This window comes from Humulus lupulus, chromosome 8 (genome assembly GCF_963169125.1).
Source record: "Humulus lupulus chromosome 8, drHumLupu1.1, whole genome shotgun sequence".
Taxonomy (NCBI): domain Eukaryota; kingdom Viridiplantae; phylum Streptophyta; class Magnoliopsida; order Rosales; family Cannabaceae; genus Humulus; species Humulus lupulus.
In genome coordinates this window covers 39504747-39520516 of record NC_084800.1, presented here as the reverse complement: position 1 = coordinate 39520516, position 15770 = coordinate 39504747, and the positions used below count along the sequence as shown (strand labels likewise).

General features: G+C 33.6%; 1 protein-coding gene across 2 annotated transcripts; it reads right to left on the bottom strand.

Moving 5' to 3' along the window:
• Positions 1–423: 423 nt before the first annotated feature.
• On the bottom strand, positions 424–5749 carry LOC133796906 (common plant regulatory factor 1-like). Of its 2 annotated transcripts, none has more exons than XM_062234605.1 (13): positions 5567–5749; positions 3779–3949; positions 3508–3570; positions 3311–3406; positions 3131–3205; positions 2836–2871; positions 2592–2746; positions 2375–2423; positions 2214–2262; positions 1674–1891; positions 1495–1572; positions 1233–1358; positions 424–1132 (listed from the first exon to the last, which is right to left on the bottom strand). In XM_062234605.1, the coding sequence occupies exons 2-13, from the start codon at positions 3839–3841 to the stop codon at positions 896–898; spliced, it is 1245 nt and encodes a 414-aa protein (XP_062090589.1). In that variant the 5' UTR covers positions 3842–3949; positions 5567–5749; the 3' UTR covers positions 424–895. The 2 variants fall into 2 exon arrangements, with proteins under 2 accessions (XP_062090589.1, XP_062090590.1); XM_062234606.1 differs by lacking the exon at positions 5567–5749 and adding an exon at positions 4542–4561.
• Between the last annotated feature and the right edge of the window lie 10021 nt (positions 5750–15770).

The following is a 15770-nucleotide window of genomic DNA, read 5'->3' as shown; positions in this document are numbered from 1 at the left end:
GTTTAGAGGGACAGCAAATGTGCTTTTTTAATTTATTTTTGAAAAATAGACACTTCTACCAATTCTGAAATTCCCCAAAAAGAATTAGTTAATTGAATTTTTTTCAAGTCAATTATCTTGTGGTCGAACTTCCTTAATTATGGTGATCTATTTGATAGAATAACTATACTCAGTTTGTTAAGAGGGACAACAAATGTGCTTAAATTGTCATTCAATAACTGTCTTATTTAATAGATACTTTTAAAAACCTATTTTATACTTGGTTTGATTTTATGATATTTCCTCGAATTAATTATTTTACAATATTCTTCATTTTGGTCACTTTACCATTTTATTTCTACAATAATTTGCCAGCATCAACCATCTTAATGAGAAAGACTCTTCATTTGTTCATTAAACACTAAATGACAGAACACAGTATAGTTTGCAAAATACCCATTAACCAATATTTAATTAGAAACAACCAAGCAACAAATCTTGCCAAGATATAAGTCACCAGGTTGGCAGAGTACACCGAGTGTTTGCTCTTTCACATATTGCATGGCATGGCCTTCAGTTCAGTCTTTCACATTTCACCACTAAAATAAAATAAAATTACACCACCACAAGACACATCCAAACAGTTTCTCACCTACTCTACTCTAAATCTTTATAAAGTTAAGAACCTCTTCAATGTACAACTACCTTTCAGAGGCCATTTCAGCACTCTAAAATTCTAATAATTAGGAAAGCATCAGTTCTTACATGACACCTAACTCGCGAGTAAAAATTAGAGAAATGGGTTTTTCTGTTGAGCCGTATCATTCTCCTCCTGCTTATTGTTAGCAGTAATTTTGGGCTTGAAATATGCCAAAACTACATAATTAAAGAGACCGCCCAAAAACTAGTCCCTTGATCAGCCCGCCACGACGGCATCGGCTCTCGGACTTGCATCCAGGAGTTGATGTAGCTTGGTCCCTGGGTTTGAGTTTTTCTCATACATGCCATTGTCTTCCTCGGCAGTCCTATCAATGGAACCAGAGTTGTTAACTCTAGACAGTAAATTTTCTGTACTTATAGGTTGAGTCCTCTTGTCGACCTTGTTCATTACGATCTCTTCCGTTCGCCCAAGTTGTGCGATTTCAAGCTTACCCTGTTTATCCAAATGAGATTCAAGTACTAAGCACTGATATTATTGGGAAAATTCATCAGTTGTTGGAAGTCGTAATTCAAGAAATGAACAAAGAATGTACCACTAGTTTAGTGTTCTCAAGCCTCAGCTTCTCCGAGTTTTCTGTTAATCGGTTTAATTCTACTTTAAGTGCTACGTTCTCAGAAGTCAATGATTCAACTTTGCGTGCAAGATCTTCGGTCTCAGCCTGAGCATGAAAAAGTAAAAATAAAAATTGAGCCTAGTAAAATTAGAGAAGATTTTTTTTTTTCACGAAAAAAACAATAAAATCATAGAAGACTACAGTATATAATCTAACAAGGCAATTCCACATTATCTCGTACCTGCTTCCTCAACCTTGACCTCCTAGCAGATTCTCGGTTAGACTGTTTCCTTCTTTCACGCTTCAGCTCCCTATCATTCTGAAAACATATTCCAATAACCACAGTAAAGATTTTACTGGAAAAAAGTGAGTAGAACAATAAAGATATTTGGACAAGATAATAGCATATCCAGGCTATACCTGCACCCAGGAGTCCGAAGGCAATACTGTACAAGTTTGGTTGAAGCCAGGACTGGTCTTGGGGCTCAAGTTAGTAGGGTTTCTGAGTTCAAATGCCGTGGTCATACCAGGAGAAACTATAGGTCCAACCAACTTCGTTGATAAGCCAGCAGCAGAGAGAGATGCACCCATTGTCTTATCAGAAACTGAGTTGACCTGCTTCTCAGATTTCTCATCTCCTATTGTTGTAATATTACCAGATACGGGCATCAGAGCATAATCCAACACAAAAAGATTACAATACAAGGTTCAAGTAGTTGTTTAAAAAAGCCATCGTTGTGGAGTTGTGTAAAAGCAAATAATCCCCTATTATAGTGTTGAGGGTTCAGAAGGACCAAAACTTGATAAAAAAAAGTGCTACTCGAATGCAATGTATAATATTCATTTTTGCCATTGCACCAAGTGGCAATTCGTCTTACAGGGTAGAAAGTAGTGAAAAAAGATCCGTTATGTTATTATTATTAAAGATATAACTACTCAGGAAAAAAAAAAAACTAATACCTGTAGTTGGTGTCTCCTCACGACTTCTTTTTCTTCTGATTTGATTTGCCTGAACATTAACACAAATTATTGTAAAAAAAACTCGATCCATCATCAAATTATATAAGTTCTAAAACAGTCAGCGTGACATATAGATGTTAATAAATGGGGAAATCCCTCACCCCAGAAGTATTCCCATCACTGCCATCACTTGAACCTTCTGTCTCCGTACTGTAATTTATTCATAGAATTTCAAATTAGTATTCTACAAAGGGCCATTTACAAAAGAAAAATCTCCTGGACACATGTAGTATTCTAATTCATTGAGGACCACCAGATTAGTCCACAACAAAACATTAAGGACATCAAAATTAGGGAAGAGAAACTCTTTAAACAAACCTTTGTGATGGCATCAGATCAGCCCTACTCTCAACATTACCATTGCCTATTGACATGGAAAGTGAATCAAACCCTTTCATCTTTTTCTCACTCTCTCTCTCTGAATTTCCAGATGATTTTGTAGGCGTTTCCACACTCATAGGAGTAACACCCAGCTGCATTATATTACAAGAAACTCCACATTTACTAACGAATGCATTCAACGTACAGACATGATGGAACTAAAAGAAGAGGATATACTTACAGTAGGCGATGATGGAACCCCTTGACCATGTGTTCCCTAAATGGAAAGGAAAACTGCTAAGTAAGAGAGGAACTTAAGGATACAAATGCTTGAATTTTATTAGGCAGAAAAGAAACAAAATGAAAATGGGGTGAATCAACAATGACGGAACCAAGCATATATCTAATTTAACGTAGAAACTGAAAGATTTCTGGTGGATAGGCTAGTTTTGAGGGACGAGGAAAATTACAGACTTTTGTACTCAAACTATGAGCACCTAAGATCTACAACAAACGGGGCAAGTATAAACACTTACAAGACCATGATGTGGATAGACATTGCCATGCGAGTAGATTGCCGCATAAGGCGTCCCAAAAGGGGGCATTATAGGCTGGAAAAATTAATTGAACAAGTCAGATATTACAACACGAAGAAAAAATGATGATCACAACATTCAAGAGAGAACTTCTTAATGCTTTGATGCATTGGAAAATACCTGTGGTGGACCCCATAGATAGGGATGAGGAGCATGGCCAGAAGCTACAGCTGAGTTGTAGTATGGGGGGAGAGCAACTCTTGGACCATAATATGCCTGAAAATGCAATAAATATTTTTGAAATGTTTACTAGGACCAAAGCACATACAATCTACTAATAATTTGTTTAATCGAAACATGAAAGGCAGATAGATAACCTGCATGGCTGCCCAATCAGGATATACGTGAATGTTGGTCTGATTGGTAGGAGTTGTCTGATCCTGCAGATACAAAAAGATATACCAATAGTAAGAAAAAAGTTAATTAATCGTGTCATCTATAAAAGAAGAAACCTAAATAAAAATTCAACAGACCACCACCCTAAAGCTCTTTAATGTTTCAGAGATATTAAGACAATTAAACAAATAACAAACAAAACTAATAATGCTTTTTGCCTATCAGATGAGAAAATTTCTACACTCAACTTACCGGGGTTGCAGGCGGTGATGTTTTCTCAGATTTAGCAGACTTTCCATCTTCGTCATTTCCCATTGTCCAGTACCAACCTGGATTGTTTCAAATACAATTCAAGGAGATGTTGGAGCTTTCTTGACGGATGAATCACTGCTATACTAATATTTTGATGATCAACGTAGCTCCCTGCATCAAATTGTACACATGCCAAATTGTGGTGAATAAGAAATAACAAAAAGAACAAAACCCAAATGATATTAGAGTTGCATACTTTAAACTGATTCATTGGTCATATATCACTACACATGCTAAATCACTGTTAATTTTTGTTTCAAAACCAAACGACCAACATACGAATATGCTCAATAATACGCGACACGCAAAGAAATGTTTGAAAGAAAATATATATACAACAAAGAAACATGAACCGATCAGGAGTTTCTGCTGTAAAATAATATTCACAGGAGAAACAACTGATCCTAATGTTTACGCAACCTCTCAACTGGTGTCTTAACACTGAAGACTTCTCGAAGCTTAGATCAGTGTATTATGAATTGATGATACACATACCCCATTGATTTGAAATCAGAAATGATATGCAAATTACTTAATTGTCCACGGTGGTTTGATGCTTTTTAAACTTGGAAATATTTTCTAATATGCTTTATCAATGGATTTAATATACAGAAGAAAAATTATTTAGGACCAAAAAACACTAAAGCAGCAAGGATTTCAAAAGTAAAATATATTTCTATCACGAAGGAAAGGAAACATTAACTCGTTAAGTAGCACGTGGGCTTTTCAGGTATATAAAACTGAACCAGAAAAGTTCAACCAGAAGCAGAACCCAAGTCTTCATCTTATTTTTTTATATTACTACCCACGTATGAACAAACAAAAAACCATTTTTATTTTCTAAATTTTATTTATTATTAGGGTATCCTTTTCCTTGAAGAATGCACAGGTATTTTACTACCTTAAAGATATAGAAAAAAAATTATTTAGATAAAAATGAAATGAACAAACCAATCTTCCTGAAAAAAAAAAAAAAACATTCAATCTAGAAATTACAGAATCGATAATACACGACAAATCCAAGGTCAGTATAGTCTTTCCGCCATCTCAGTGTTAATAAGGAGGTGTCAGTGAGGTAAGAAAGTTTTATATGAAACGGATAATCTGGATGCTAAAAGACAAAAACACCCTCGGAAGAAAAGTACGACAATATACTAATTAAACCCTTTAATTGTCTGTTTATATAATTATTTATCCCCTACAAATCTAAAGCAATCAACTTTTAAACATAGATTAAGGTTCATAAATATACTTGAATTTCTTGAAAAAGAGATATAGAAATTGAGGAAAACATAGACAATGAATCAGCTAATGAAACTGCGCTCTTCTAACAAAAAAATCCTGTTATGTCGAAGATCTAATTAAGCTTCAACTTTAATCATCCTTTTCTTCTTCTTCTTCTTCGTTTTCTTCTATTTTTTCATTTCTGGAAGAAAAAATTCTACCTATTTTTTTCACTCATAATACTAGAGATTTCTGTTCTGTTTGATTGGAAATGACAAAACATGAAATGCAAAACAAAAAAAATTTATTGCTCCCTGCATTTGTCTTTGAAAGTTACAAAAAATTCCGGAATTTAAACTCTTCCACATAGTTTGCACCTCATTTTCGTCAAATTGAAAATTCTCTCAAATAAATAAAAACAGAAAATCGCGGCAACATTATTCTAAATCTACAAGAAAAAATAATACAGGAAAAATAAGAACTTCAACTACAAATTTAACATACCTCTGACTCTAAAATACAAATCTCCACCTCCAAATCAAATTTCTTGATAAATTATTCCTAAGAGCTTCAATTATCGTCAATGGCATTTTCTCTCTCTACAACGTTGTGGCTTTCTTTTCACACAGAAAAAATAGAATGAAGGGAAGAAGAGGTGGGGGCTGAAGAAGAAGAAGAAGAGCGCCGAGGCAACTTCCACGTCATCGTACACGTGTCTACGGCATAAGCGGTTTTATACGGTACGCCGTATATACGAGGGGCGTGGTGGTTGTTGAGGTGGCCCATCGATATTCGCGCTCATAAAATTGTTTATTCCAGCTTACTTGATCCGTACACGTGTTTGTTGATAAGTCGATCTACGCGTCCAGGGGTCTAGGGTCCAACATATTCCCACCCGTCATGTGGCTGACGTGGTCCTTGTCATTAAACTAATCTCGTCTATTAAATAGTATTTATTTCTTTTTCATTTTGGCAAAACAAAATATTTTATTAACTGGAATTAATTTGCCCTTTGGAATCCACGTCTGGCCACTCACTCACGCTCAGAGCCACTGCCATTATCAAGGGACTGTTTCGATATTTTTCGTAAATCTTCCGACGATATTTTTTTTTAATTTATATATTTTTTTTTTTGCAAAGAATGATTTGGCGGACTTTTTTATTTTTTTAGATGATTTGGCGGATAATTTGAACACAGTGGAATATTTTTATAAAAGTCTTTGCTTGTATGGTTTTGACACGTGTTAAGATCAAATTCAATATTATTTATTGTGAAAATGAATATAATATTAGATATTTATTATATATAACCTCTAGATTAAAAAAAAAACAAAATTGTAAAAGGATTACTGAATTTATTTAGCATTACAAAATTTTATCTTAACCCAAATAAAGAGGAAAGTTTTAATTTGATATCAAAACGTGTTGTTCTTAACTTTAATTAAATATATTATATATATATATATTTGATATCAATGGGGGATCTCAAGGGTGTTCTTTATTTATTTACTGTAATTTTGTATGAATGGGGCGAGAAGAGTCATACGTAGATGATTTGTAGTGTAGTGTAATATTTTATACTCAATACTTAAAACGACACACCATATTTCTTGTCATTCAGTCTCCAATATGCATGCATGTTTTAAAAACAACATAGGGTCTGTTTGGCATTGTTTTCTGTTTTTTGTTTTCAAAATTTTGTTCTCAGAAATGAGAACAAAAAACTATTTTTGTAGTTTTCAAAAAATAAGAGGTGTTTGTTTAATGTTTTCTAAAAATAATTTTTTAGTTTTATTTTTTTTTAAATCTTAAATAAAAAAATTAACAAATATATTTACAAAGAGAAAAATATTTTAAAAGTTTGTAATAAATAATGAGATAAAATAATTTGAAATAAAAAATGATGAAAAATAAGAAGTAAAGTTATGAAAAAAAATTTGAGAACAACATAAAACAACTTTTTGTTGTTCTCAAAATTTTCTGTTTTTTGTAACTTTGTTTTTAAAAATTGTTTTCTGAAAACAATGCCAAACACCCCCACTTGTTTTCAGAAAACAGTTTTTAGCTTTTAAAAACAAAAAACAGTTTTTTAGTTAAGGTGCCAAACACCCCCATAGCTTTTGGTTATGCTTTAATTTAAAATAATAAAAGTACGGGAACTGTATTAAATTGGTTATAACTAGTTATAACCAATTTTTGTTAGAAATCATATAGTGGAGAAGAACAAAATATATAGTAATATATATTTAATTGAAGAACAGAAATAATAAATACAAAATAATAAATTATAAAACTGATAAGTGAAAAGAAAGCCGAGGCACGTAAAACACGCTTTCCTTAAAGCAGATTTGCCCCCTCTACCTGATTGGTGTTAGAGGATACGTGAGCAACCACTTCCCAGGATACAACGACTAACGAGTAGAGGAATACACCACTTTCACTACTCCAGCGAACTCAGATTAATACCTTCACTCTATCACCTTAAGACTTACGAAAAACAAAGAAGAAGAAGACAAAAGAGCTTTTTGTGAGTGACTCTATTTTGTTGGTGTGTCTAGAATGAAAGGTGAAGCCTCATTTTATAGGCTTCATATGGGGTGGAATACCAAGTGTGAACACAAGGGAATTAATGCCAAAAATCCCACAAAATTAGTGATATTGATCAATCACAATCTTTACCATAATTTCTGATATCGATTAGAATATTCACCATTTTTACGGTGATTATATCTTTGACCAAATATGCATTTATTAGCAGCTATCAATGGACCACATTTAAGGCATCAATTTTCCATTCACACATTAGCCTAAATTGGCTATTTATTATATATAAAATATAATTTTTCCAACAATCCCCCACATGAATGAAATTGATCAACGATAAGGAATACACAGAGAAAAGACTCACAATGAATTGACAAGACTCGACTCGACTCAACACGGTGATAGAATTCTACGGTAGATACCTGTATAGGATAGGTGGGTGTTAACCTTTGAACCTTCCTTTGTGAAAATATATTTACCTTACTAGCTGATCAGTGAACGCGATGTCTTTGAACTGTCTGCTGTTGATGTAAATGACGATATATCTCACACAGATATCTTCCTGACATCATATCGGTTCTCATGATTATGTTCATTTTGGCCATGAACATCCGCCTGGTTCTGCGAGAGGTTTTAGAGAATTTAGCCCCCACAATTCTCCTTTGAAGCGGCCCCACTTCTCTCTCACATAGGTGACCTCTTAATTAAGAACAATCTCGCATTGCCCCGTTCAGACTTCCGACGCATAAGGGTCATTAAAAGCTTAATGCTTGTCCTTTTTCCAACGAGAATTGCTGTATCATCAACAGAATGGGTAGGGTTAGTCCCCACAGTGATCTTACAAGGTTTATATAATTAGGTTGTCCCATTGAACCTAGATCTTGGGATCTCCAGTCAATTAGGTTGGGTTTTCCTTTATATCTACCTTATTTCTTCTGGGCTTAAGTCCCATTCCTTCTGATGTCTTTTCAACTTGATCTCTATTTAACCCTTTGGTTAGCGGATCCGCAATATTATCTTTTGACTTCACATAGTCAATTGAGATAACTCCAGTTGAGATCAATTGTCTAATGGTATTATGTCGTCGACGTATATGTCTTGACTTACCGTTATATAGAACATTCTTTGCTCTGCCAATTGTTGCTTGATTATCACAATATATACATATTGCAGGCACAGGTTTAGGCCAGTCTGGAATATCCTCTAGGAAATTACGTAGCCATTCTGCCTCTTCACTACATTTATCCAGAGCAACAAACTCAGATTCCATTGTAGATCTAGTGATTACAGTTTGTTTCGAAGATTTCCATGAAACCGCTGCACCACCTAGAGTGAAGACATATCCACTAGTACCTTTTTTGAGTTATGAATATCAGATATCCAACTTGCATCAGTGTATCCTTCAAGCACAGCTGGATCTCTGGTGTAGTTTAGCCCATAGTCACGAGTATACCTTAAGTACCTAAGCACCCTTGCAATTGCTTTCCAGTGTTCAACACCTGGATTACTCGTGAATCGACTCAAAGTACTTATAGTATAGGCAATGTCTGGTCTAGTACAACTCATCAAGTACATTAGACTTCCTATTACTCTAGCATATTCTACTTGGGACACACTTTCACCATTATTCTTGGATAGATGCTGACTTGTATCAATTGGTGTTCTGGAAATTCCAGAATCATTTTTACCGAATTTGTCAAGTATCTTGTCCACATAGTGTGACTGACTCAAACTGAGTCCATCTGGCGTCCTTATAATTTTTATCCCTAAAATTACATCAGCCAGTCCCATATCCTTCATGTCAAACCTTGAGTTTAACATTGTTTTGGTGGATTTAACCATTCGTTGGTTGCTTCCAACAATGAGTATGTCATCTACATACAAACATAGAATGATGTATCCCTCGTTTGTGGTTTGGATATACACACATTTGTCACACTCATTGATTTTAAATCCATTTGTCATCATGACACTATCAAATTTTTCGTGCCATTGCTTTGGTGCTTGCTTAAGTCCATACAGTGACTTAACAAGTTTGCAAACTTTCCTTTCTTTCCCTGGAACTACAAACCCTCGGGTTGTTCCATGTATATTTCTTCATCAAGATCTCCATTTAGAAAGGCAGTTTTTACATCCATTTGATGGACTTCTAGATTTCGCAATGCAGCAATTGCCAAAATCATCCTGATAGAATTTATTCTCGTCACCGGAGAATAAACATCAAAGTAGTCATAGCCTTCTTGTTGTTTGTAACCTTTTATTACTAATCGGGCCTTGTACTTATCAATTGTTCCATCTGTTTTCATTTTCCTTTTGAAAATCCACTTGGAACCTAAAGGTTTACATCCATGAGGAAGGTCAACTAGTTCCCAAGTATGATTTTGCAGGATGGAATCAATTTCACTCCTTATGGCTTCCTTCCAAAAAGGACCTTCAATAGAGCTCACAGCTTCTTTATATGTTCGAGGTTCTGCCTCTATCATATAAATTAGAAAATCTGGTCCAAAAGAATTTTCTATCCTTGCCCTTTTGCTTCGCCTTGGCTCTACTTGGACTTCATCAGTTTCCTCTTCTTGTTCTCGATCATCCATCGTTTCAGATGTTCGTTTAGAAGAGCTTGGTCCAACCCCTTTATCTTTGCAAGGAAATACATGTTCAAAGAATGATGCATTCTTTGATTCCATTATCGTATTCTTGTGAATGTCCGGGTTTTTAGACTCATGTACAAGAAATCGATATGCATTGCTATTTTGTGCATAACCAATGAAAATACAATCTACTGTTTTTGGACCTATTTTCATTCTTTTTGGCAATGGTGCAATCACCTTAGCCAGACACCCCCACACTTTTAAGTATTTGTATGAAGGTTGTCTACCTTTCCATAATTCATATGGTGTCTTTTGATCTTTCTTTCGAGGAATTTTATTTAAAAGATAATTAGCTGACAAAATAGCTTCACCCCACATGTCTGCGGTAATCCAGAACTTAATAACATGGCATTCATCATCTCTTTTAAAGTGCGATTTTTCCGTTCTGCCACTCCATTGGATTCAGGAGAATAAGGTGGTGTTACCTCGTGAATGATTCCATTTTGTGCACAAAGTTCACTAAATGGTTCTACATACTCACCACCACGATCACTTCTTATCATCTTAATTTTCTTATTAAGTTGATTTTCAACCTCTTGTTTATAGAGAGTAAATTTCTCTATAGCCTCATCTTTGCTTTTTAGCAAGTACACATAACAATACTTTGTACTATCATCAATAAAAGTAATAAAGTATTTGTTACCACCTCTTGTTTGAACAAATTTTAAATCACAAATATCACTGTGAATTAAATCAAGGGGTTCAGTGTCTCTTTCAACTGTTTTGAATGATGACCTAGTTAATTTCGCTTCTACACAAGTTTCGCATTTATGTTTTGAATCAATATTGAACGTGGGTATGTGATTCAAGTTAATTAATCTACGCAGAGAATTATAATTAACATGACCTAGTCTACCATGCCATAAATTTGAAGACTCAAGAAGGTAAACAGAAGAAGTACTAGCTTTATTATTATCAATAACAGCATTTGGCTTAACAGCCATTAAATTCATCTTCCACATGCCCTCTTTTACATAACCCTTCCCAATAGGAACATCCGCTTTAGTGAGTACAATTTTCTGAGATTCAAACACCATCTTGAACCCATGTACACTCAGCAGAGTTCCAGATATCAGATTCCTACGAATGTCAGGCACATACAGTACATTTTGCAGCTTGACATTATTTCCAGACGTCATCTTCAAGAACATAGTTCCTTCCCCTTTTATCTCAGAGGTTGCTGAGTTGCCCATGTAGAGCTTCTCTCCATTTTCCAGTGTATTCAGATCAGAGAATGCTGACTTGTTTGCACATATATGACGAGTAGCTCCAGTGTCGAGCCACCATTCCTTTGGATTCGCATCCACCAGGTTGACTTCAGAGACCACGGCACATAAGTCTAATTCAGCGACCTCTTGGGATATCGCGTCCACCATATAGGTCTCATTGCCTTTCTTCTTGCGCAATTTTCACTCAGATGATTTATGTCCCATCTTACCACAGTTAAAGCACTTCCCTTGGAAATTTGGCTTCTTTGCAATTCCACCTTTTGGTCCCAACTTGGGCCCTTGCTTGTGCTTAGGATTCTTCCCCTTTGAGCCTCTATAATGCTCCATCAAGTTTGCCTTGGCAGCATTAGGATTCAAGGTTCGCTTCTCATTACCTTGGTTATCCTCTTCAACGCGAAGTCTGAGAATGAGATCTTCAACACTCATTTCCTTTCGCTTGTGCTTCAAATAGTTCTTGAAGTCTTTCCATGCAGGGGGTAGCTTCTCAATAATTGCAGCTACTTGGAATGATTCACTCAAAACCATTCCTTCAGCATGGATCCCGTGGATGATAAATTGAAGCTCTTGCACTTCGCTTATCACATTCTTGGAGTCTACCATCTTGAAGTTCAAGAATTGACCAACCAAGAATTTCTTGGCGCCAGCATCTTCAGCCTTATATTTGTGGTCCAAAGAGTTCCACAATTCCTTGGTTGTTTTCTTCACACTGTACACACCATACACAGTGTCAGATAAGCCATTCAGAAGATAATTCCTACACAGGAATTCAGCGTGCTTCCAAGCGTCAATTGCTTGCTGAGTTTGCACATCTATCTCATCCTCTCCAATAAAGGGAGGATCCTCTTTTAGGAATCTCGCAAGATTCAATGTTGTCAGATAGAAAAGCATTTTCTGCTGCCACGTTTTGAAGTTCACCCCAGTGAACTTATCCGGTTTCTCATTATGGTTCGCAGGAACCGTTGAGACCGTTGGTACCAATGGTACCGAAACTTGCACAGCCTGACCCTTAGATTGGTCCTTGGTGGTTGAAGCTGGAGTTCGGGGAGATCCTTCAATGCTTCCAGTAGCAATGACATCCATATTTTCAGCCATATCTGATTGGTGTTAAATTGACCATTTAGCAAGTATGTTTTAAAATCAAGTATTTAATCTTAGCAATCAATAAAAATTATACATGTGTGGTGAGTAAACACATGAGATAGACAATAAAAGTAATATAAACATCAGGCATATAAAACACATATATTAATTTCCATTTATATGTATACTTGATAGTAATTTAACCTTATAAATAAATATAAGTGCAAAATTATAAATAAATACATGGAAAAAACGTGAACCTAATATACATGAGTATAATTTTATGCATATCATTATATATATAATTTTATGTGTATATATAAGGTATATATATATATATGTATCCCATGAAATATATCTATGTAAAAGAAAACGAGTACATATCATAAAAGAAAACGAGTACATACCATATATATATATATAAAGGACAAAAAAAAAATACAAATACACTTATGCATACCAAAAAAAAAATCAAATACTAAACATACTAAGTATACATGCTTCCATATATATTTTTAATTAGCATGCATAAAATAATGAAATAAGTGACATAAAATAAAAGTAATATAAACATATACTATATGTATTATGTATTCTGTGCACTCAAGGAAATATTGAAACATTTATATAATTAATTTAAATATACGAGTACTTGAATATGCATACATATATAGATAGATATATATATATACATTACTATAGAATATGATATAAGAAAAGAAATTTGGCATATATCCAAATTTCCATAGGTATGAATAATAAATCAAAATAAATTTGTATAAGGAAACTTAATAAATTTTTATATATGAATCAAGTGAATTTCATTCGATATAATATAAGTAAAATTAAGCATATAAAATATATATAAAACTTCCATATCAATACATATATGAGATAAATAATCTTCGCAGAGAGTGGGTGAAACTATTCAATAATCAAGATATATATAACAAAATTTAGAGCATTGAAAGAAAATTTAAATATTATCAGCACTGATTAAATTGCAAAAAAAAAAAATTTCGCCCTTCAATCTATTATTCTTCTCTGAAGGAGTCACAGTCTGCTTTAAGATTGTTAGATATCATATAGTGGAGAAGAACAAAATATATAGTAATATATATTTAATTGAAGAACAGAAATAATAAATACAAAATAATAAATTATAAAACTGATAAGTGAAAAGAAAGCCGAGGCACGTAAAACATGATTTCCTTAAAGCAGATTTGCCCCCTCTACCTGATTGATGTTAGAGGATACGTGAGCAACCACTTCTCAGGATACAACGACTAACGAGTAGAGGAATACACCACTTTCACTACTCCAGCGAACTCAGATTAATACATTCACTCTATCACCTTAAGACTTACAAAAAATAAAGAAGAAGAAGACAAAAGAGCTTTTTGTGAGTGACTCTATTTTGTTGGTGTGTCTAGAATGAAAGGTGAAGCCTCCTTTCATAGGCTTCATATGGGGTGGAATACCAAGTGTGAACACAAGTGAATTAATGCCAAAAATCCCACAAAATTAGTGATATTGATCAATCACAATCTTTACCATAATTTCTGATATCGATCAGAATATTCACCATTTTTACGGTGATTATATCCTTGACCAAATCTGCATTTATTAGCAGCTATCAATGGACCACATTTAAGGCATCAATTTTCCATTCACACATTAGCCTAAATTGGCTATTTATTATATATAAAATATAATTTTTCCAACAATTTTCACATAAACAATTTAAAAATTAGAAAAGTGCAAACTATATATTCTACTTGATAATATTTTAAATCGAAAATTATTTCATAAGAAACTTACAATTATTATAACATTTATAAAAATAAATAAAAATAAAAATTCCATGAAGAAAACTTTCAAGTTTCAAGTTTGATTGGCAATTGATAATTGAGAAAGTAAAATTAATCTAGTTTCATTGAATGGAGTGCGAAAAGATAATGAGTTGTAACGTTATGTGTGACTGAATAATAAGTTGGAATACAATCATCAAATTTTTCATTATCTTTATCTTGTCAATTGTTAGATCACGAAATATAAAATTAACCACCTAATCAACTTATATTCTCTTTCAAAAAAAAAAACAAATTATATTGTTTATCTTTCTTTTTTTCCTTACTAAATACTTACATAAATTTTATTTTTTTTAATTTTTATAATACTATTTCTGTACAATTTTGTTCCCTAAATTTTTTACTTGCACAGTTGAACCTTCCACTATTATAGATTGATCATTTTGTTGGAAAAATGATCAACCCATTCAGTTTTGTGTATTTTTTTCATGTGTAAGCGCATGATTATTATCCGATGATAATTTGCATTGCCAGGTTTTTAAATTTTAGAATGTTAATTAGTTATTAATAAGCAACAAACTAATAAAAAAATATAAAAATAAGTGCTCAGTTAACATAATAGATTAGTGTTCATAAATATAGCCTAGTGATATTGTATTTCTACTCACAAGTCCTAAGTTTGAATCCCCATCATTAATATAAAAAAAAAAAATAAGAGATAATTATTTGGTTGCACGTGTATATTTTATTTCAAAAAATATATAGAGTTAAATGGAATCGTCCATTTCTGCAATAAATGAAAATTTAGGATAATATATGATGTAAGTTAATAATTAAAGAGTAATCATAGATAATATCTTAATAGTAATACATTTTTTTTGGAAAGAGTAGGTACTAAATTTGAACTCCCAAATATATATATATAAAAAAAAAAAAAGAGGAGTAAAACAATATAAAGAGAATATTTCAATACCCATTAGTTAAATAAACCCATGTATTTACATTATTCTCATTCAAACTAAATAAAATATTTACAATTAATATTTTTTTATGTCATCAATTATCTCAAGTAAACAAACCTGTTTGTCCGATTTGAGATAGCGAAGGGCGCGAGTAATGAGTACGTCAAATAGGAGGGTAATGGAGTAATTTCAATATTATGTATCCAACGCGGAGTGCACTCCTTGTCTGACGCACCCTGTTTTGGCTCGAATATCACGCTATCTGAAATCTCGACCGTCCTTTGCTCAACAAAAATAAATCTTGACCGTCTATTGGCCAGTGCTGAATCTGAGACACTTTTCCAAGTCACCGCATCAACGACCCACGTGTAGGAACACAGGTCACCATCTACATCTTACCCAATAAATCAAGATTAAGTCCACTCGGTGGGACC

What these genes read in the sequence shown, in the direction of transcription:
- LOC133796906 (XM_062234605.1), bottom strand. Translation starts at nt 3,841, where the DNA reads ATGGGAAATGACGAAGATGGAAAGTCTGCTAAATCTGAGAAAACATCA. An exon ending in CTGATTGGGCAGCCATGCAG is followed by an intron (nt 3,407 to 3,507) that starts GTTATCTATCTG and finishes TTGCATTTTCAG; the next exon opens with GCATATTATGGTCCAAGAGT. An exon ending in GATCTGATGCCATCACAAAG is followed by an intron (nt 2,424 to 2,591) that starts GTTTGTTTAAAG and finishes AATAAATTACAG; the next exon opens with TACGGAGACAGAAGGTTCAA.